Consider the following 21,051-nt stretch of genomic DNA (forward strand, 5'->3'; position numbering starts at 1 on the left):
TGGCTCCGACACGGACGCCGAGCTGGAGCCGGGGCTCGGGTGCTGGGCGCCGACGCGGTCCTGGCGGATCCCGCGCCCGACTCGGGCGCAGGACTTTTCGCCTCGATCCACGCAGCTGCGGCGACGCCGCAGGTCCTGGTGCAGCCTCGGGACTCGCCGCCGCCGCCTCCGCGCCGCGCTGCAGCCCCCGCCGGCTCCGGAGAGCGGCTCCGAGAGTTTCTCCCGAGGAAGGAGCCGCGGACGCGCGTCCCCGGGGGCCCCGCCGCCGACCCGCACGCGCGGGCACCAGCCCTGGAGGCGGGGGGCCCGCGGGTCCTGGGCTGGGCTCAGGCTCCGGAGCCGCAGGTGGAAGGACGCCCCGGGGGAGCCGCGGAGAGGTGGGGCGCGGGGACCGGCGGCGGGTCTGGCGGGGTCAAGCCCCTCTCGGTACCTGCACGGGTCGGGACGGGCCTCCCAAGTTGCAGGTGGCGCCGAGGGTCAGGAGGAGGGGTGGGCGTGGGAGCTGCGCCCGGGGGGGGGGGGGCGACCTGGGGGGGGACGGCCGCATCGCCGCGAGAGGTGAGAGAGGCCGGACCGGAGACGGGGCTGCCGAGGTCTCTTTCCAAGAGAAGCGGCTCGGAGCGCTTTTGGGGGCGTCATGTGACAGAAGCCGGAGCTCTGCAGGGGAGAATCCATGCGGGCCGGCCTGGCTGTGTGTGTGCAGGAGTTCACGGACTCCTGGCTGCGAACTCCTGCTCTGGCTAGGGAGTGCTAATGCAAACTGATCAACTGATCCAATCGATTTGTGTGTTTATTAATTTGTTTTCCAGGTGGCCAGGTGAAAGGCACTTTGGGACACCCTGGGCATGGAGATTTAGTGTTTGTCTTTGGTGACCGTTTGGTTCCCTGCATCCTGCGCGCCCCCTCCCTCCTTCCGGGCCAGTAAAGGTCCGTCGGGCTTCCCCGCCTCGCCAGGCCAGGGGTTCGGTTCTCCGCGGCGGCGAGGCCTTCCCGGGCCCGAGGCCCGCCGGCATGGGGAGCACGCTGGGCTGCCACCGCTCCATACCGCGGGACCCCTCGGACCTGTCGCATAACCGCAAGTTCAGCGCGGCCTGCAACTTCAGCAACATCCTGGTGAACCAGGAGCGGCTCAACATCAACACGGCCACCGAGGAGGAGCTGATGACCCTGCCCGGCGTGACCCGCGCCGTGGCTCGCAGCATCGTGGAGTACCGCGAGTACATCGGTGGCTTCAAGAAGGTGGAGGACCTGGCGCTGGTCAGCGGCGTGGGCGCCACCAAACTGGAGCAGGTCAAGTTTGAGATCTGCGTGAGCAGCAAGGGCAGCTCTGCGCAGCACTCGCCCAGCTCCCTGCGGCGGGACCTGCTGGCCGAGCAGCAGCCTCACCACCTCGCCACCGCCGTGCCGCTCACGCCGCGTGTCAACATCAACACGGCCACCCCGGCGCAGCTCATGAGCATTCGAGGCCTCACGGAGAAGATGGCTGTCAGCATCGTGGACTACCGCCGCGAGCACGGGCCCTTCCGCAGCGTGGAGGACCTGGTGAGGATGGGCGGCATCAATGCAGCCTTCCTGGACAGGATCCGACACCAGGTGTTTGCAGAGCGGTCCAGGCCCCCGTCCACGCACACCAACGGGGGCCTGACCTTCACCGCCAAGCCTCACCCCAGCCCGACCTCGCTGAGCCTGCAGAGTGAGGACCTGGACCTGCCCCCGGGGGGGCCCACCCAGATTATCTCCACCCGCCCTTCCGTAGAGGCCTTTGGAGGCACGAGGGATGGGCGGCCGGTGCTGAGGCTGGCCACCTGGAATGTGCAGGGCTGCTCAGTGGAGAAGGCCAACAACCCCGGGGTGCGAGAAGTGGTGTGCATGACACTCCTGGAAAACAGGTGAGGACAGGAGCCCACCGGGGGTGTTGGCTGCAAAGGCAGTTCTTGCACGGCCTCATCTGCGCATGCAAACGAGTGGGCTTTTAATCGGGGGTAGGGAGGGGGCAAGATTATTTAAGCAGTGTTCTTGAGGCCCCAGCTAATATTGTCACCTGTGGCTGAGCTCTCCTGCTTCAGAATTTCCTGAATTCTGAAGCCATTGGGGCTCGTGGCCCGTATCTTGAACGTGGCATATCTGAGATCAGTTCATAATTTGGGGGTATGTGGAGATTATGTTGGTGTTATTGCTTTGGAGATCGTTGTTTGACTCAGAAGACTTCATGCGGTTTATATCAGATCAGGCGTGCAGAGTCTGGGAACTCTTGCACAATTCTGCACATGAGAAAGAGCTAGTTGGATTTTTTTTTTTTTTAATGAGAGGGAAAGTCACATTTGTTTCACCAAATATGCCTATTTGTATGCACAAAATCATCTGAAAGGCCAGGTATTTGCAAACACATACACTGTGTATATTCACCAAAATGCTGTGAATGAATCACTCCTCATTCTTTTTCCTTATTTAGCCTGAAGTTGGTGTTCAGGTCCACAATTGCAGCCCCAAATGTATGTAACCTCTCATGTCCTGTAGCCAGGAAGGGTCAGGCTGACATGTGGTGAATATTGGCCAGATTTTCCCATCTGAACCACAGGGGAAGGAAGGGCTCCTGACTTGTAGGAAGGGCTCTTATCTCAGCATGTTTACATTATGCACAACACTGCTCTCTGTAGGAACTTCTGTTGACCGCCCCCCCCCCCCCCCATAAAACAAAACAATATTATTGTAGCAGTAACTCCTGCTGTTAGTAAAACAGTGTAGTATATAATGCAATCAGCTTTGGGAAGGAAAGAAGTCTTTATAGTGGTCTCTTCTGGGTCAGAAATCCTCTGATCCTGGTCTTGAGGGACTGTGCTATGCCACCTGCCAGAGCTGGAGTGTGTGTGCGGCCACTAGCTACTTTCCTTTGCACTGGGCTGTCGGTGAGCCTGGCGGGGCAGCCGGCTAGTGACCTGAAGTGAGTTCTCCGCGGACAGTCACGGTGCACTGTGGCAGAGCATCAGGATAAATTAGTGAGGAATAAACCAGGTCACACCGTTTCTCTGGCTCTGTCCCGTGGCACACTGTCATCACAGGTCAGAGCACTGGACCGGGGGAGCTCCTGGGCACTCCTCCTGTGCTGCGGTGTCCTCTGTTTTGCGCTGTAACTCACTCCTTTTGCAAAATCATCTTGTATACAGGTGAGAACTAGACTGAGCACTCGGTGGTATTTATCCAGAATGGCTTAATAATTGCTCTCTTCATCCATAGCAGCATAGGTGCATGTATGGGAGAGGGAAGGGAGGGGGAGGAGAGATGGCTGTTTAATTCCTATTCCTGAGTTTTCTTAAGGCTTAATTTGGGGGGCAAGGGGGATGAATCAGGATCTGAAGTTGCCCCAGGGGGGAACAGCAGACCGGCCGCTCTTGCCCATTTACTGTGACAGTGATTTTTCAAGTGTGGTGTCTGGACCAGCATCAGCATCAGCTACTGACTTAGAGACCCTGGGTCTCTGTGTTTTCATGCATTCTCTGGGTGGTTCCAATACACACTGAAGTTTGAGCCCCATTGTACTGTGTATTGGGCAATCAGCTGTCCCTGTGGCTTGCTCTGTAAAGCACCTTCTCCTGTACTGGCTTTTCTGACAGGATCCATGAATCCATGCAGAGCTTTCCAGGTACTATGTTTTCTTTGGTTCTTCTGATCATCTCTGTGGTTGTTCAACCTCATGATGCTCTTTCTGGCCAGAGTTCGAGGGATGTATTCCACTTCTAGGGTAGATGAATGTGAAGGGTAGGAAACGGGAGAAAGGGCAGGGCACAGTTGGCCTCAGAGCAGGTTCAGCTCTGCAGTGTAGACTTGGGTCAGCCAAGGGCAGGCTGAGAAAAGCACTAGCGACTCCTGTCCAGCACGGAGTTAGGATTTGTCTTGGTGTTTCTTTTTTGGATTTCCTGGAGGGATGATGATTTGTTGAAGACATTTAACTCTGGCGAGAGTGCTAGAAGAACTTACCTGGACCTAGTAGGATGTAGAAGGGAACACCTGTAAGTAACCAGGAATGTGACCTATGTCCCTATCACATTTCTCACCCTTGGCCACGTGTGTTGTCCTGTGGGTTGGTGGTTTCTTTTGCCTGTTCACAATGTGCTCAGAGTGTTCTAGGACTCCTAGCATCTTATTAGGGTCTGGTAAACATACAGTAATAGGCTTAGGGCTTGATCCCCTGTCAAGCTGGAGCAGATCCATTTGTCTGTGTGACTGTCCTTGGGCACCAAAAGATGGCTGGCTGTTACACAGTGGGTCACATGTCCCCAGAACGACAGTGCACATTCTCCGAGAGCTGTGTGTTCATCCTGATTCACAAACATCTCTCGCATTCCAATTGATCCCCTTATTAGTAAGAGGAAATACATTTAGTTTGAGCAAGAATGGATGCTGGTAATTTTCTAGGCGGTTCTTATTTTTGTACATGTGTGTTTATCATCCAAGTATCCTTCATACTTTCTAATACTTCCATATGCATTTGGTTTCCGCATTAACCCGGGAAGTAGGTAATGCTTGTTCTTATTAATGATTCTGCATCTCTGGGCGAGGAAACTAAAACTAAAGACGTTAAATAATTTGTCCTGTAGCTCATTAGAGACTCAGCTGGGAATAGGACCCAGACCTTCTGACTTTAATCCCATGCTCTTTGCGAGCATGCAGTGTTCTGTAAGCAAGCCACCTTCATCCTACCTCTTGTTCAGGCATCCGACCCTCTGCCCAATCAAGGGCACTGGCCAGTTTGTGTGCTAGTCACATTTAAGAAAATAAATCCACTGTAAAGGCCTTTTAATGGATGCCTTGACTCCACCTTTTCTGTGTAAATTCGGTGAAATTCCTTAACCTTTCCAAGTCTCAGTTTTTCCATCTGTTAAATGTAACTAATGAAAGGAAGAAAAAAACCCTTCAAAAAAAGAAATACTTCTTTTGTAAAAGGAAGAGCTGGCTCTTTATTTTCCTTTCTGTGGGTTTGCTTTAGTAGGTATGTTTTCTTAGCCTAAAGGGTGCCAGTGTGGGACTCTAATGGTTAGAGTCCTTTCTCGCCCTGAGATGCTGCTGGGTAGACCAGCGTGTGTGAGCTACAAGAAACGGTGTTTTGCATGAAGACCGAGGTAGGACAGCAGAAAACTAGATAATCCTATGAGCACCAGGAGCCTTCAAGGACATCACCCTGTGGCACAGAGCTGACGAGTTTCATCAGATTCCTTTGCCAAGCCTCAGTCTTGGGCAATGTTACTCCTTGTTCAGTGTTTATGGAGCAAGACAAAAAGAGGAATGCTTCTGCTAAACATCCTTGCAAAATTTGGTGACAGCCCACATATGGAATGAAGATTAATTTTTAATTTTCGGTTTTTGCTGAGTAGTTGTTCTATTTTGAAAAGTCCCTTTGGTTTATGGAAGAATAAGCCCCAGTGGAGCTGACTTTGACAATCTCCAAAAAAATAAATAAATAAAGAGGTTTAATATCCCACTCGCACATTTTCCCCATGGCCTCTTTCAGAAGGGAACGTGTCAAAGTCTTTGGCCTTATAATGATCTCAATCTGTTTTCTTGCTACATGTCTGTCAGCAGTATCAAAGCACAAGGTGAATTAGTGCCTGGCAATGCACACTGATTGTGAGAAATGGGATTTTAGTTGATCAGACTTGATTAGTAGGATCAATGTAGACACAAGCTATCTTGTTGTTTGATTCATCCATTGAAAAATCCATGTTGAGTAGCTGCTGTGTACATGTGTATGCTAAATCCAGGAGTCAGCCTGGCCTGTTATTTAACTTAAGTAAACGTGAATCAGCTTGTGTGGCTCAACCTCAAAATAGTCTGAGAAACCCAGATTTTCAGGAGCGGGGGTGGGGGGGTGGCGGGGGAGTCACTGAGTGTGATTGATTTCTGGTTGTATTTTTCCCATATGAATAATGAACTTATCTTGGGAGACTGAACGGTGGGTAGATGCAGCCAGACATAACATCTAAGGCAAAACGGCCAGCAGCCCTCTTAAAGTAGAAATTACGAAAACTGTTTTGACTGTGGAAACTGAGGCTCAGAGAGATGAAATGGCATCTATGTGGCCTTCAGAAATGTAGATTGGAGTCAGGATCTGGAGCCAGGCTTTGTCTGATTTTAGAGGGGGAGTGGAAGTGTCTCTTCCCAAACACCGTGTCCTTTGACTGACCCTTGGCCCACCTGCTGTTCCCTCCCTGTCTTGGGTCTTAGCTGGCCAGGCATCAGGGCTTCACCCAGACTCCTTGGGCTAAGGCAGGCCCCTGGAGGCCTCTGCTCCTTTCCTGTTTTTCTTCCTCTGAAGGACAGGGCTTATGGTCAGAGGTAGAGCAATCCAGAAGGTGTCAGGGCCTCTCCACCCGGCCCCTCAAATGTGAGTCTATGACCTTGGCTCATCTCCAAGGTAGAGTTCCGGTTTTGTGAGCCAAGGAGCTCTGGGTGGTTTCCAGAGAGAAAGGTGGTCGGTAATAAGACTTCTGTGGATTAATAAGAGAAGATAGTGTGAATGGAGGGAAGTCCTGGTGTGTGCACAAGGCAGGCTTTTTTTTTTTTTTTTTTTTAAACCAAAGGAAAAGATGTTTATCCTACAAGAAAGATGGGCTCATTTGGGATCTGATTTTGGAGGTCTGATAGTATTGTTTCTCCCAGAGGATATTCATTCCTCTATTATATATTCATTCAACAGATATATCTTTTGAACTCTCACTAGGTACTGGGTTCTGTGTCAGACTCCTGATAACGAGACACAGTCCCTCCTATCATATTAGGTGGGGAGATGGACAAGTCAACCCATAACAGTGGTGAATGCTGAGGGGGGATGGAGGTGAGTTGAAGAGAAGCCCGCTGAGGTGGATGCGGGTCAAGGAAGGCCTCAGCTAAAGCTGATGGATGTAAAGGACCCAGGCATAGAAAAAGTGGTGTATAGTGGGAGGTGGGGGAACAGGGGGCAGAGCCAGATGGCTGGGGCCTCTAGGGCTCTTATTTTAGCAGGAGGAGGTCACAGTTGCAAACTTTGATGCAAAAGTTGATGATTTACCTGTTATCAGGCTGTTCTAGCTGCTGGGAGCATTGGAGGGGAGTGCTTGGAGCAGGTCCTGGAAGTTGGGTAGAGGGTACAATTTGAGAAAGTTGAGTAAAGGCTACCAAGGATGGGGAGTGGGGGGAAGGGCGAGTGGGTGGAGGTGAGAGCATCCTTTAGCGGCAAAGACTGGAAAGCCATGCCTGTGTTTTGGGTGCTGTGGGGATTAACCATGTGGATTCCTAGAAGGCAGGAGGTGGTTAAGGAATCCTGGGCTAGCCCACACGCCTCTGCGTTACATTGACATGATGCAACTTGCCGGCCTGACCGCTGCCCTCTCTTCTTGCCTCACTCTGGACGGGTCCACAGTGCCCCTTCTGGACCGGGAGGGTCTGGGTCCATAGTGGTTGGAGGAAGAGGCCTTGTGGTCTATCCTCTGTGCAGACCAGCTGTCTGATGGGGCCACTTAATTTTAGTATCAATGGTACGTGTAGCAAGGGCATATCTGGAGGGGTTTGGGGTAACCATTTCTATTAAAAGACACTTAAATTTAGTTCATCATTGGTTGAGCACCCCCTCCTGACGTCCTCCTCAGGGATGTTAGGGACCCAGGGAAAGCCTACCCTGTCCTCAAGGAGCTCACAATCTGACATAGGGACACATCTGCTGGTACTTAGCCGCGTGCCATGGGCTGTGAGGGAGGAGGTGAAGCTTATGCACAGGGATGTGGTACCTGTCTGCCGGGCTCCCGAGGTGTGTGCAGTCCTCCTGTAGGGGAAGGATAGGACCAGGTCAGGTGGTTGGGAGGGAGCTAATGTGGAGAGGACAGTGGGATCTGAGCGGTAAGAGCAGGGTGAAAGTCAGCAGCCCCCTGCAGTTTCTGACGCTCAGGGGTCCAGGCTGGCTCAGCGCCCAGGCTTATAATCTGAAATATTCAGGCAGGGAGCACAGCAGGTTTCCGTGAACAGTGCCTCACAGTAGAGAATAGTATTGAGGTAGGTGTTATTTGCAGTGTGTTATTTTTATCTCAAAATTACCCTACTTTACAAAAGGTTTTATCTCAGAGTTCCTCAATAATGATCTCTGCCAATAACAAAATGATGCATTTCACTAAAATTTGATGTGAGGGTAGTGAGGGTAGTGATGTATAGTTGAGTGGAAATTTCACACCAGTGACAGCTGGTGTCAAAACATCCAGCAGGTGCCACAGAAATGCCCCCCTCTACCTCTAGGCATGTAGTCCTCAGCAAATTTTTAGGAACCTCAAAAGCTGCCTGACCCTGTTGCTGTGACCATATGCAGGCATGGTCCGGCCAGCAGCTCTTATTGTAATATTTTGATTGGCAGCTGCCAAACAGCTGGAGAGGAACCCTGGGGAGGTATACTCAGAGTAAATGTTTCATTGTAAAGAAAAGTCTTGAATTCTTCTACCAAACTGCTGGATAAAGAAACCCTTGGGTTTTCTTTCCTGAGCAGAGCTGCCTCTACCTATGTTGCTTTGTCATTTGTTTCCAACAGTCCTATTTCCTGCGAATTCTATTTTGGTTCAGCCATTACCTGATTAAGCTGTTAAGCTGGGCCTTCAGTTGTTTTATCTAGAGGCCACTGTAAACTCCCGAAATGCAGTGCCGCAGCCAAGGGAATGTTGTTCACGTTGCCACGTTGAAAGCTGCGTGCATTTGGAGTGTGGTTTTGTCATGTTCCAGGGATCTGAATCCTGTTTGCTCGCCCAAAAGTTGCTAGATGAAAGCCGTACTTGGTCTTTCTTAGCTTGTGCTAAAAGCACAGTGTCTTTTGAAGCAGGAGGTCTCGGATGGATTGTTGTTTTTTAAAAAATACTGATCTAAAAAAAATACTGATATAATACTCTGTAAGGAAAAAAAATAAACCAACTTCTTTAGAATGTATTTTTGATAAGCAAATTCAGCCTGACTTATAATGTTTTGCAGTCTTCATTTTCTTAGACGACGAAAAAGTAAACATTCTGCTGGCCTTGAAGTAGCAATGATTGGCATTGGGCTGTGGACTCATCTGCCAGTAGACTCAGGGCTCTGGCCTTCCTTGCTCGGTGGGCAGCCTCTGCAGTGTCTGGCCACTGCGTTGCTTTACTGGTCAGTTCTTTACAAAGTGGCTCCCATTCATTTTTAATTTGAAGACCCATTTAAAAAAAAAAACAGCAAAATACTGCAGGTCGCTCCCACCACCCAGTGGTGGTTGTATTTTCAGTGTCCTCGTGGAGAAAGTAGTTGTACTAAAAACAGAAATAATGGCAGTTAACATTGATCATTCCTGCAGCCGAGGCCCAGAGCCCAGTCGCTTCACAAGTGGGCATCACCATTAGCCCGCTGGTACAGCTACAGAGAGATGGCTCAGAGAAGCTGAGTAATTTTCCCCAAGGTCACACAGCTTTTAAGTGGTGGAGCTTGGACTATGTAGCCCAAGCAATTAAACCCCAAAGTTTGATGATAAAAGCTACTCTGAGCTCACTCATGCTCTTCCATGTGCTTGTCTTTATTCACCGCCCTAGCCTGCATACCTGCGACTGGACTAGATGTTCTCCTAACAACTTGGTTTGAGTTCCCTAGGTCATGATCTTTCATAAGTATGCGGATCCATAATGATATCTGTGGGTGTATCTTGTCCTTGTTTCTTCAGAGTGGAGCGAGGATATTTGCAACGTCGTCTGAGTGCAAGATACTATATTTTTACAACTTGTCAGTCTTTTACAATGGTCTTGCCCACACCTATTAAGACAACAGTTTCTTTAAACAACTTGCTTTTATAGAAACTTCTCAAGAATTTTTCTCAGTTTTCTTCAAAAAACTACTTCTGTTTCTGCTCACATTCCTATTTCATCTGTTGAGGTTACATTCCAGGAGACCACGGTAGCATGTACAACTGACATAAACAAATCCGGGAACAGATACAGCTGACCCTGGGTAAGCACATGATGGACAGCTGATCTGTTCAGGAGGACTCTGTGTACCATGGGCATCCATCCCTCTGCGTGTTTTCTGAAGGGACTGAGGATAGTCTTCTGGGTCCCCGAGTAGAGGTTGGTTAGGAGAACATCTATGGTGTCTTGAAAAATGCTGATATCTGGGCACCTGGGCCCAAATAATATTATTTATAGAGTCTAAGGACAATATTTGCCGTATATGTGTATTGCAGACCTCTGGCGGTAACAGCAGACTGTTACCGACCCACTATTATTTTCTCTAGAAGATTGACTCAAAAATTATAACCAATTATAAGGTCAGGGCTCACTGTCCCAAAACCCAACTACCCCCCCCAAATATCCTGCAACTTTTAGAAATAAAAGAGGTGAAGAAGTAATGAGCTTTTTGTTGTTGTTTACTTGTTTGAGTTAAGACCTATCTTAGGCAGCATTTTCTCCAGTAACATAGATGGGCTGCGTATGACATTCGTGAATAACAGTAAACTGGGAGGGATTTAAGCAAGTGGACTGGACTAGGGAAAGTACCTTATAAAGTACCTCCCCAAGTGTGTCACTCTGCACCTTCTTTTTTAACTGTTCCAAATTCAGTTTTCAGGTTTGATTTTTCGTTAATGTTGAATCCATGTCCATATGAAACTATACCGGAGACCATTGTATTCAGCATGTACACACATGCTCAACTCAGTTAAATGCTGGGCAAGACTGTTTGAGGTTGATTTGTGGTCTTCAATGATGTGACTGTTATCCAACATTACTAATAAACCAACATTTCTAATAAAAATGCAACTAGTTAAATACTGTTACCAGTTTTGACATAGAAATAGAAGATGCTGCTATCTTTTAAACTTTGGGGTAAATTTAATTAAAGAGCTTCTGAGATTATAAGATGTTTGTTTAAAATGTTACCATTTACAACTATTTATCAAATCTATGAAAACCAGGCATTTCTTGTCCCTGATCTACCAAACTAGATGATGGGAACTCCCCTCTACATGCTAGATAGGATCCTGCCCGATTCATAGGCTGATTAACAAAACCAAATAGATCTTTGGGGGAAAAAAGAGTTAAACAATATGGAGACCAAGAGATGATTGTAAGATCACCCATAACCACTGATTTCAAATGCAATGCTTGCGTTCATCAAACAGCTGTGGTATTCTTATTTATTGATTGTACCTAGTAAAGGTTACATATTTAAATATATACACTTCTTCTAAAACATAAAAGTCTCTTCCATTCCTTAGGTTATTTCTAGAGAGGGAAAATGATCACTATATCTGCCAAATGCCTTTCAATTCCAAGAAGGAAAAGCAATTGCTCCCACGGATAAGATGTGTCTTGTTTGCTACAGCTGTCCTAACAAAGTGCCGCAGACTTGGTGACCTAAAGAACAGAAATTAATTTTCTCACACTTCTGGAGGCTGTAGGTCCAAAACTGAGGTGTTGACAGGGTTTTTGTTTGTTAGTTTTATTTGTTTTCCTGAGGCCTTTCTCCTTGGCTTGTAGAGGACCATCTTCTCACTGTGTTTCAAATGGTTATCCTTCAGTACCTGTGTATATCCAGATTTCCTCTTCTTCTTCTTCTTTTTCTCTTTCTTTCTTTTTTCTTTTCTTTTCTTTTTTTTCTTTTTTTTTGAAGTAGGCTCCACACCCAGGAGCCTAACACAGGGCTCAAACTCATGACCATGAGATCAAGACCTGAGCCAAGATCGAGTTGGATGGTTAACTGACTGAGCCACCCAGGTGCCCCAATCAAATTTCCTCTTCTTAAAAGGACACAAGTCATATTGGATTGGAGCCACTCTAATGGGTTTCTTTTACCTTCATTACCTCTTTAGAGACCCTGTCTCCAAATGCAGTCACATTTTGGGGGTTTGGACTTCAGTGTATGGCTTTTGGGGACACAATTCAACCCATAACAAAATGATGTAAGAAAAATCGCCCAGGGATTCCTTCTTGGCTCTTTGTGAAGAATCTGTTTCTCAGGTAAAACCTGGAAAGATGATGATTCAAGATACTTGTTTAACAGTTTAAATGCTAGATAGTCCTAGAGTGACACTCTGCCCGACAAGAGGGAAGCTTTTCTTGCCAGCCACAGTCAGCGTGGACCAGTTCAGGGCTGAGATCCTTGAACTTCTCTCTTTGCAACTTGCCAATCCTTGGTTTTCTTCTGAAATGTAGCAGTCACCCCAAACCTTTTACTCATGCTGCCAAGGCAGTAGTTCCACTTTGCCGAGTTCCTTGCTTGCCCTTGGCTGCAAGTGATGGTGACACACGAGTCTGTCTGCCCTTTAGAATTTAGTGCCCTTTAGAAGTGCTGGGGAAAGGTGAGAATCAGAGGGACCACCATGAAGTCCACTCAAATTCAGCTCTCCTTGCCTTGTATTGGTAAGCACTGTAGCAGCAGGCTCCCCTGTTGGCCTGTGTTCCCCTCCAAAGCCGTCATTCTGTTATAATTGCCTGTGCGATGTCGTCTGCACTCCTAGACTGTAGTACGGCCTACTTTCAACATGATAACACTCAGGGATTTGTGGAAAGAAGAAACCACCACTGACATTTATTGAATGTTTACTTTGCCCCAAGTGCTATTGCTAAGCCTTTTATCTTCACACCATCCCAGTGAGCTAGGTAAAGTATCCCCACCTTACATGTACAGAAACTTATCTTAAAGAATTTAAGTAAACTTGTTCAAGGTCACATGGTTGGTGCACGTGGAGCAAAAAGTCAAACCCAGGAAGAATTACTTGGAGCCCAAAATCTTTTATGATCAAAGGCGGAGAATCCATAAACTTGAAGATTTCCTAGACTTTTTATATCTGAAAAACATGAAAAGCCAAGTTAAATTGGGGAGTACTCCCTGGAGTGGGTCCCAGCCGATACTGAGGAAATCATCCTATTCTATCATCCGGTGAAGTCAGAAATGTGGGGCTTTCGGGGTGCTGGATTTTTAAAATTGCGATATAATTTACATACCATATATTTCACCCTTCTAAAGCGTACAGTTCAGTGGGTTTTGGTATATGCACAAAGTTGTGCAGCCCTCACCACTATTCTAGAACATTTTCATCACCCCAGGAGGAAACTCTATATGCTTTAGCAATCATCTCCCCACCCTCAACCCAACTGCCCCAGCACCTGGCAACCCCCAAGCTACTTTCTGGACATTTCATATAAATGGGATTATATAACGTGGACTTTTCTGTCTGGCTTCTTTTACTTAGCATGTTTCAAGGTTCATTCTCGTCGTGGTATGTGTATTTCTTTTTTTTAATGGCTGAATACTGTTCCATTATATGGATATACCACATTTTTTTATTCATTTGTCAGCTGATGAACAATTGGGTTGTTTCTACTTTCTGGCCATTATGAACAATGCTGCTGTGTACATTCATGTGCAAGTTTTTGTGTGGACATCCGTTTTAATTTCCCTTGGGTATATATGTAGGAGTAGAGTTTCTGAGTCACATGGTAATTCTGTGTTTAACATTTTGAGGAACTACTAGACTGTTTTCCAGATTGGCTGCACCATTTTACATTCCCCTGAGCAATAGATGAGGTGTCCTATTTCTCCACATCCTCTCTACCATTTGTTATTCCCTTTTTCTCTTTTTCCCTTTTTCTTTTCTTTTTCTCTTTTTAATTATAGCCATACTGGTGGGCATGAAGCAGTATCTCATTGGGGGTTTGAGTTGCATTTCTCTAATGACTAATGACGATATTGAGCATCTTCTCATGTGTTTACTGTCTTTTGTAGATCTTCTTCGGAGAAATGTCTGTGCAGATCTGGGTGGGCTGTTTTCACACCTGTTTCCAAGCTGATAAAATACAAGATATTTTTATGCTAACTCACTCCTTACTCCATATCCTCCCTCTTTCTTGCCCCTTAATCGTGGGGTCATTATGCCGGAACCTAAACTAGAATAATCACTTTGTAATAGGAAAAAGTGCCCACTGTCCTACAGGAACACCCTTCCCCTCCCCACCCCATCTCAGGGGGAACATGGAGAATTCCATTTCGTGCTTCATTATTCTGGCTGGAGCGGTCTGTCAACACTGGACTTTTAACACTGCCCTTGAGAAGTACTGGATGTCTTCTGATTTTTATATTTAAAGTATATGTTTTGGATGGAACTCTAGCACTTTTTATGTACAGCCAAATGTAACATACAGCATGCCAGGATTTGCAATGAGAGGTGAGCTTTGGATGGTTCATGACAATATCTGCACATGACAGGACCCCGCACCAGAACCCTGAAGGAGCACTTTCCATAAGACTCTCACCCATCAGTGCTAGGCCTCACTTCTGTTTGGTTTATTTTTAAAAAGTCTTTTCTTCTTCATCCCCATCCCTATCCATCCCCTTCCATAGGTCCCCAGTGCAAAGTGCTAAATAAATGTCCTTAGACATCTCTTTGAAAAATGGAGTGCTTTCAATCTGCAGAAACCCTGTGTTTTTATGGTTGCCAGCTAGCTCCCTGCTCCTGATGGCTGCTTAGCCACTGGCCGTGTGCAAGGACAGGTACCACGTATACTTGTCCATCCCCAGGTGGTGACACACCATGCTGCCTTGGGTTCCCTGCTACCAGTGAGACCAGCATGTCCTTCACGTACTTTTCAGGCATTTGGATTTCCTCTTTGGGGAACAAGTTTTCTCAACTGTTGCTCATTTTGTAAACTTTAAAATTGCCTTTAAAAATGTTTTCTTATTATTTTTAGTTGTTTGGAAGTTTGTGCATATTCTAGATGCCAATCCCCAGAGATTGCAAAGTTCTTTTCCCAGCCCATCACCCTCTGTTAACTTTGCGTTTGGTGCCCTTCATGCAACAGAAATTCTTCATTTCGATGTGGTCGAGTCTGCCAGTTTCTCTTCTGGCTGCTGCTTCACAAATCCATCCCCAACCCCCTGCACTGAGTTCATACCTACATTTTCCTCTTTGTTTCTATATTTTATAGTTTCCTTTTGCATCTACGTTTTTAGTCTATCTGGAGAATACCTTTGTGTAGGGGTGAGGTGGGGACCACCTACAAACAGGTTATCCTCCCCGCCCAACTTGGGACACCACCCTTACCAGATGGGTACACGCGTCTCATGGTCCATTTGTGTGGGTCTGTTTGTTCCCACATTGTTAATAACACCGTGGTGTCTGGTCGAGTGAGTGTTTGTCCTTTGTGTCTACTTCAAGATTTCCTTAACTGTGTAAATTTTAGAGTCAGTTCAAGTCTCAAACATCCTGTTGGATTTTTTTATTGGAATTGCATGAATTTTACAGATGAAGTTTGAGAAAATTTGACATCATTGCAATGTTAGCTTGCCCTTTCTTTGAACCTCTGTATTTCTTCATTTATGTAATAAGTCTTCTTTTGGAATATTTAATAGATTTTCATATATTTCTCTGTGGAGGTTCTATGTATTGGTTGTTAGGTCAAATCTTTGATACTTTGATTTTTTATTTTTAAAATCTCAAGAGAAGTTCTCTAGTTTTGTTGTCACTCATTCTAGTGGTTAACTATCCTTATGATGACACCACTCTTCCTCTACTTACTATACATCCTTCATTTGTAGTTTAGGCCCATTTTGCTGAATCTTTCCTGGTAGAAGGAAAAACCAGCCAACCAGAACCCCTGTGAGGCTCTTTCTGGATATTTGGAGACCTCCATTCAGTCTCCTTCCACCTTATAGTCTCTCTCTGATTAATGTAACTTCATTTTGCCTTTTTCCATGGTTTGTATTTTTCAAGGATAAATCAATTCTCTGACAAATCAATACTATAGACCTCAGATTGTCCTTTTTTTTTTTTTTTAAGTTTCTTTATTTCTTTTAGTAATCGCTACACCCAACATGGGGTTTGGACCCATAACCCTGAGATCTGAAGTCATGCACTCTTCTGACTGAGCCAGCCAGATTGCCTCAGATTGTCCTCCTTGTTTGAGTAGGTATATGAATATGAGTGGACTCAGTGGAAGAACCTAAAGACATGCCACCAGCTTAAACCAAGCCAAAAAAAAAAAAAAGTAGCGACCCTAAAATATAAATGTTTAAATTCAAAACTAATGTTATTTGTGCAGAACAACTCTAGCAACAGATTGTATTTTATTGTAGGTCAACTTTGAGATCAGGGACCTTGGAATTATCTTTAATAGTTCAAACATCATTTATAGAGTCTCATTTCTTACAAATCTTATTTGCTTCTCACGTGTCCGTGGATTCCTCTCAGTCTGACCACAGACATATGTCTGTACATGCCTCCACCCACAGAGTGTCTGGATATGTGTGAGTTATAAATATACCCATCATTTTAAATAGATCTTTATCTTTAGTGTTAATTGCTTCTTTCTTCTTCCACTTTCTCAGTGAGTAAGTCAAATTGGGAGGACCTGTCTGCAGCTGGCTGTGTACTGCCTTCAAACTAACTATTTGTAAGTTCTTCTCTGTAGTTAGTCTCAGCCAAACCCAATGGTACTTGGCATCTTATTTCATCTAAAAGCAACCCAGGTGAAAATGAGAAATTTCTTTTTCTATAATCAGGTTTCTAAATGGCCCGGGGGCTGCTAAAGTCAACGTCAGGTGCCATGACCTAGGTAGGTTTTTTGTGTAGTGCAAGGCCAGATTGTGTAGTTTTTTTTTGGTGTCCAAGTAGGGGTCTTCAGTTTTGATATGAAACATTTAAAACATACAGAAAAATATAAATAAAACTTGGCAGACTTCCTCCCTCTTATCCATGCATTTTACTTTCTTGAGGGCCTAGAGCCCTTTTATCCCACTGTCATTCCTTTGGATCCCCCACCCCCACCCCATCACCACCACCCTTATGTGCTTGGAATATTTCCTTCCTTACAAGACTTGGTGGGCAGCAGAGTCTACCACCCATGGGGGAAGTTGGAAATACAAAGGCTTGCTTTCCCAGCATCCTTTGCAGTTAGGGTCTGGGTTCTGCAGGCCGGTGAGTTTGTTCTAATCTCTGAGTTGGGAGCCAGTGGTATTGACAGCTCAGAGACATGAAGAGCTCACGCCAGCCATGGGGACAGTTTGCACAGGATCGTGTCCCTGGGACAGCAGAGTGTGGCTGCTGGAGGGTAGTGGTGTCCAAGGGTGGGTGCTGTTGGATGCCTATGCTGCAACATCACGAGTTCGGAATTGTGGCAGTGGGGTGCTCACTCCTCAGTCTTGGGTCCTGTTTGCCCCTTATTCCTGATTGCCCAGTCCTAGCTTCTTAATATCCTTTTAACGAGGTCCTTTTTTGCTTCAGTTGGTTGGTGTTGCTTTCTGTTTCTTGGTCAGGTCAAGAATCCTGACCAATACACTCTGATATATAGGCCCTCACAGTAATTTTAAAATGCTCTGTAGCCAACAAAATCTTTTCTTAAATGAAATTTCAGGAGGAAGCACAGTATGCAAAGCCAATGAAAGGAGAGCCTCTTTGGGTGAAGAGTCCACGGTGCAAGCAAGGTTGAAAATCCACAGCCCTGGACCTTTCTTGACGTTAGATCAGTTCCTGCCTCTCTGCCTTTGTTGCCTAAGCCTTGTTTTCTCTGCCATGCAGCTACTGGATGAGCAGAGGGTGGTGCTTGCTAGTGGTTCCTCATCGGTTTGTGTTTCCAGGCCCTCAAGACTCTGGCCTTCTCTTTGATGGCTTTCACCAGGTGGGTGGTTACAAAGCTGGCCCCTGTCCAGACCCTGCACAAGTGTGGATACTTAGATCAAAGGACATTTGTTGCATGTCTTTCTTAGAGTCTTCTTCAAAACACACATCCATTTTTTTTGAGGTTTTATTTATTCATGAGAGACACAGAGAGAGGCAGAGACACAGGCAGAAGGAGAAGCAGGCTCCCCATGGGGAACCTGATGTGGGACTCGATCCCAGGACCCTGGGATCAGATTGCCTCAGATTGTCCTCCTTATTTGAGTAGGTATATAAATATGAGTGGCAGACACTTAACCACTGAGCCACCCAGGCGCCCCAACACACATCCATTTTTAAGATAAAAAAACCTTAACAGTCAACTGATGAAATTTACCCTCACATATGGAAAAAGGATGTGTTTTAGAGTGGCGCCTCTCAACCTAAGCAATTTTGACTTACAATTTTTTTTTCACTTTGAGGTTATTATAGATCCACATTCTGACATTTGGGACCAGATAATTCTTATTTGTGGGGGCTGGCTTGTGCATTGTGGGGTGTTTACTGACATCCCTGGCCTCTATCCACTAGATGCCGGGAGCACCCTCCTTCTCCAGGTGTGACAACCAAAAATGTCTACAGGCATTCATTGCCAAATTAACGTCTCCTTGGAGGTAAAATCATCTTCTCTAGGCCCATTTGTAAAGAAGGCACAGAGAGCAGTGTGACCATTGTGGGGACCGGGGCCTAGCCTGGCTGATTTCCCTTGGCTTCAGTAGAAGTGCTGGACCCTAGGGCATGAGCTGGGTAGGGAAGGAGGGAAGCCAGAAGGGTTGAGAGGAAGATCCCTTGGTCTCAACAAGGTTGAAGAAGGAGTGTGGGTGACCTCTAGCAACTGGAGAGCTGGGATGGGGTAGGGGCTGGAGCGTGTATGATTTCAGCCATGGAGTGACTGCGTGTGGAGTAGAAGGCACAGTTAGGGAGGTAAGGCCCTAAAATTCCTCTGTACCCCTGACCCCCTTGCTGGGACCACTAAGTAAAGAAGGTACTTGGGAGCCACAGACTGATCCACCTCTCTGGTGATGAGGGTGAGCCTGGGATGTGGAAAGGGCAGGAAGGTTAAGCAAAGGCCCTATGGAAGGAGATTCCCTAAAGAGGACAAAGCAAGGTCTTCCCGTGGGAGGTTGATATACCTGCTGAACTACAGCTCACTGCCAGAGCTGCTCAGAGAGAATCTCTTCCCTCCTGTGGTTCAGCGCAGAGCAGAACTCTGGAAGGAAAGAAGAGGTGTAGGGTTCATTATCTCCAGGCCTCATTTTACAATAGGAAAATTGGGTCTTATGGGAGCCTAGTGAATTTGGCAAGTTCTCTTAGGCAATGGCCATTTGAATAAAATTATTTCTGTCCTCCGATGCTGGGAGGTATCAGCTTAACAATAACCCACAACCCTCGGACCAACTACTGGGAGGTATCACTATTATCATTGCAAACGTGTAGGGAAAATATTAGCAGGGTTTGAGACACTCAAGCATTAGTGCTCCTATTTCTATGGGGGAAATAGGAACACATTCCCTTAGTAATGACCTCCCTTAAAATAAACAATGAATTGTGACTGAAATAAGGTATTATTTTTTTGTGTGCAGAGAAACATCTCAAAGAATTGTATTTGACTTTAGATCATGCTGATTTGATCTGTGCTTGACCATATTATAAATACAATCCCAAATAAACTGCTAATGCTGAGAAGCAGATAAAGTCATTTTCAGTAAGGGAAAAGAGGTGGGAGGGAAGTAGCATATGGTATTAAGTTGTACGACCTAAAAATAAAGCTGCCTGATTCTGCCCATATAGCTCTTGGGCCCTCTGAGTGTCTTCAGTGGAAAGAAAAATAATGAATCAAAAAATGATAATGTATATTTTGACTTAAAATGTGAATGCCTAACTTTTTGAGGACAGAAAGCAGATCTGTGGTTGACTGCAGATGGGCACAAGGAAACTTTTGGGGAGGATTGAAGTGTTCTAGAACTGGGTTGTGGTGATGGTCATGCTACTATAAATTCCTACAAATCGCTGGGTTGTACGCTTGCAATGGGTGGATTTTACGGTATGTAAATTTTACTTCCCTAACGCGATCCCACAGTGATCGCCCTGTGCTTAAGTAATATCTTATATGACTTCTCAGCAGTTTTCCTGTGTCTTTGTTTCATGAGCCCCTTTAACAAGTGCCCCACTTAAAGTAGGTCTTAAACTCTCTGTGCTTCACACTTTTCTGGAAAAATGGTGGCAATAATGCACCTCCCCAGAGGTTGTTGGGGCACGTAACTGAACTAGTTAAGTACAAAGCACTTACAGCAGCCCCTCTTCCTGGTGTTCTTGTCATCCCCACCACCACCTCCATCACCACCACCACCATCATCATCATCATCATTATCATCATCATCATCATCATTCAAGTATTCAGAGCTGTTGTCATTTCCTTCTCTATCCTGGCCCAGGCCCACCTCTGAGCCTCCCGCACCTTCCTTTCCACATGCTGCAGTCAGGCTGTAGCTTCTAAAAGGAAATCTAATCTTTCTGAAAACTGTGCTGTAGGTGGTTCCCCATAGCTCTTGGGTAAAGGCCAGACTCCCTGTACTAACAGGGACCCCTACCCCAGCTATGGTCCCTTTGTCTCCGGCCTCACTTTAAGCTCTCCAGCCACCTCTTAGTGCTCCCCATGCTCCTGCCAGGCGAGAATTTTCCCCCTTCCCCATCTGGGCTCTTCTGGGAGAGTCTCTCCACTATTTCTCTTTCTGTAGGTGCCAGCATCCCTGTGGCTCCTGGGGAAGCCAGCCTGGAGCCTGTGCCAGGCCCCTCCCAAGCCCTCAGCACCGTTGTTCCTGGCATGCTTTATATACCCCCCAGGGGCCCCACAAGGTAGGGCGTGCCCACCTTCTCTGTGCTGGGCGCAGTGTCCAGCGCAGTGCCTGGCCCTTGGTCACTAACCCTCGAAGAACAGCCTTGTCTCTCAAGTGCTGGCTTGCCTTGCTGTTTGGGTTGCTCCAGGGAAATAACCCGCTCCGAGTGTGTGTTCTGTTCATTGTTAAGCAGCCTCAGATCTGGAACCCTTTCTCTCTTTGGTCTTTGTTCAGGAGGAAGCTCCTTTTGGTCTTCCATAGGTTTGACTTAGACTGGGGAAGAGCTGTGGCCTTGGCATTGCACAGGATGATACTTTTCCAAGGCAAAGATCCTGTCTCCATCTGACCTCCTGGGATCTTAAAGCCCTAAATTAGAAATGCTTTCTTTGCATGGAATTAAAGAGCTTACCCATTAACCATCTGCTCACCTGCAAACCAACTTTTTCCTGTGGAGAGCCCCTTTATTATTTTTTTTATATGTATATTTTAAAAATATACTTAACACAGCAACATTTCCATTTTAATCTGAGGAATTCAGTGGTTTAGCTTCCA

General features: G+C 46.5%; 1 protein-coding gene across 1 annotated transcript in view; it reads left to right on the top strand.

The window, feature by feature from the left end:
- Window positions 1-21,051, top strand: part of EEPD1 (endonuclease/exonuclease/phosphatase family domain containing 1) — a 109,866-nt gene continuing 88,815 nt past the window's right edge. Inside the window, exons 1-2 of the mRNA XM_025464623.3 lie at window positions 1-377; window positions 810-1,889. Coding sequence (XP_025320408.1) covers window positions 1,012-1,889 — 878 coding nt within the window. The 5' untranslated portion in view covers window positions 1-377; window positions 810-1,011. The remainder of the gene's footprint in view (window positions 378-809; window positions 1,890-21,051) is intronic.

The sequence above is a fragment of the Canis lupus genome, chromosome 14, assembly GCF_003254725.2.
Source record: "Canis lupus dingo isolate Sandy chromosome 14, ASM325472v2, whole genome shotgun sequence".
NCBI lineage: Eukaryota > Metazoa > Chordata > Mammalia > Carnivora > Canidae > Canis > Canis lupus.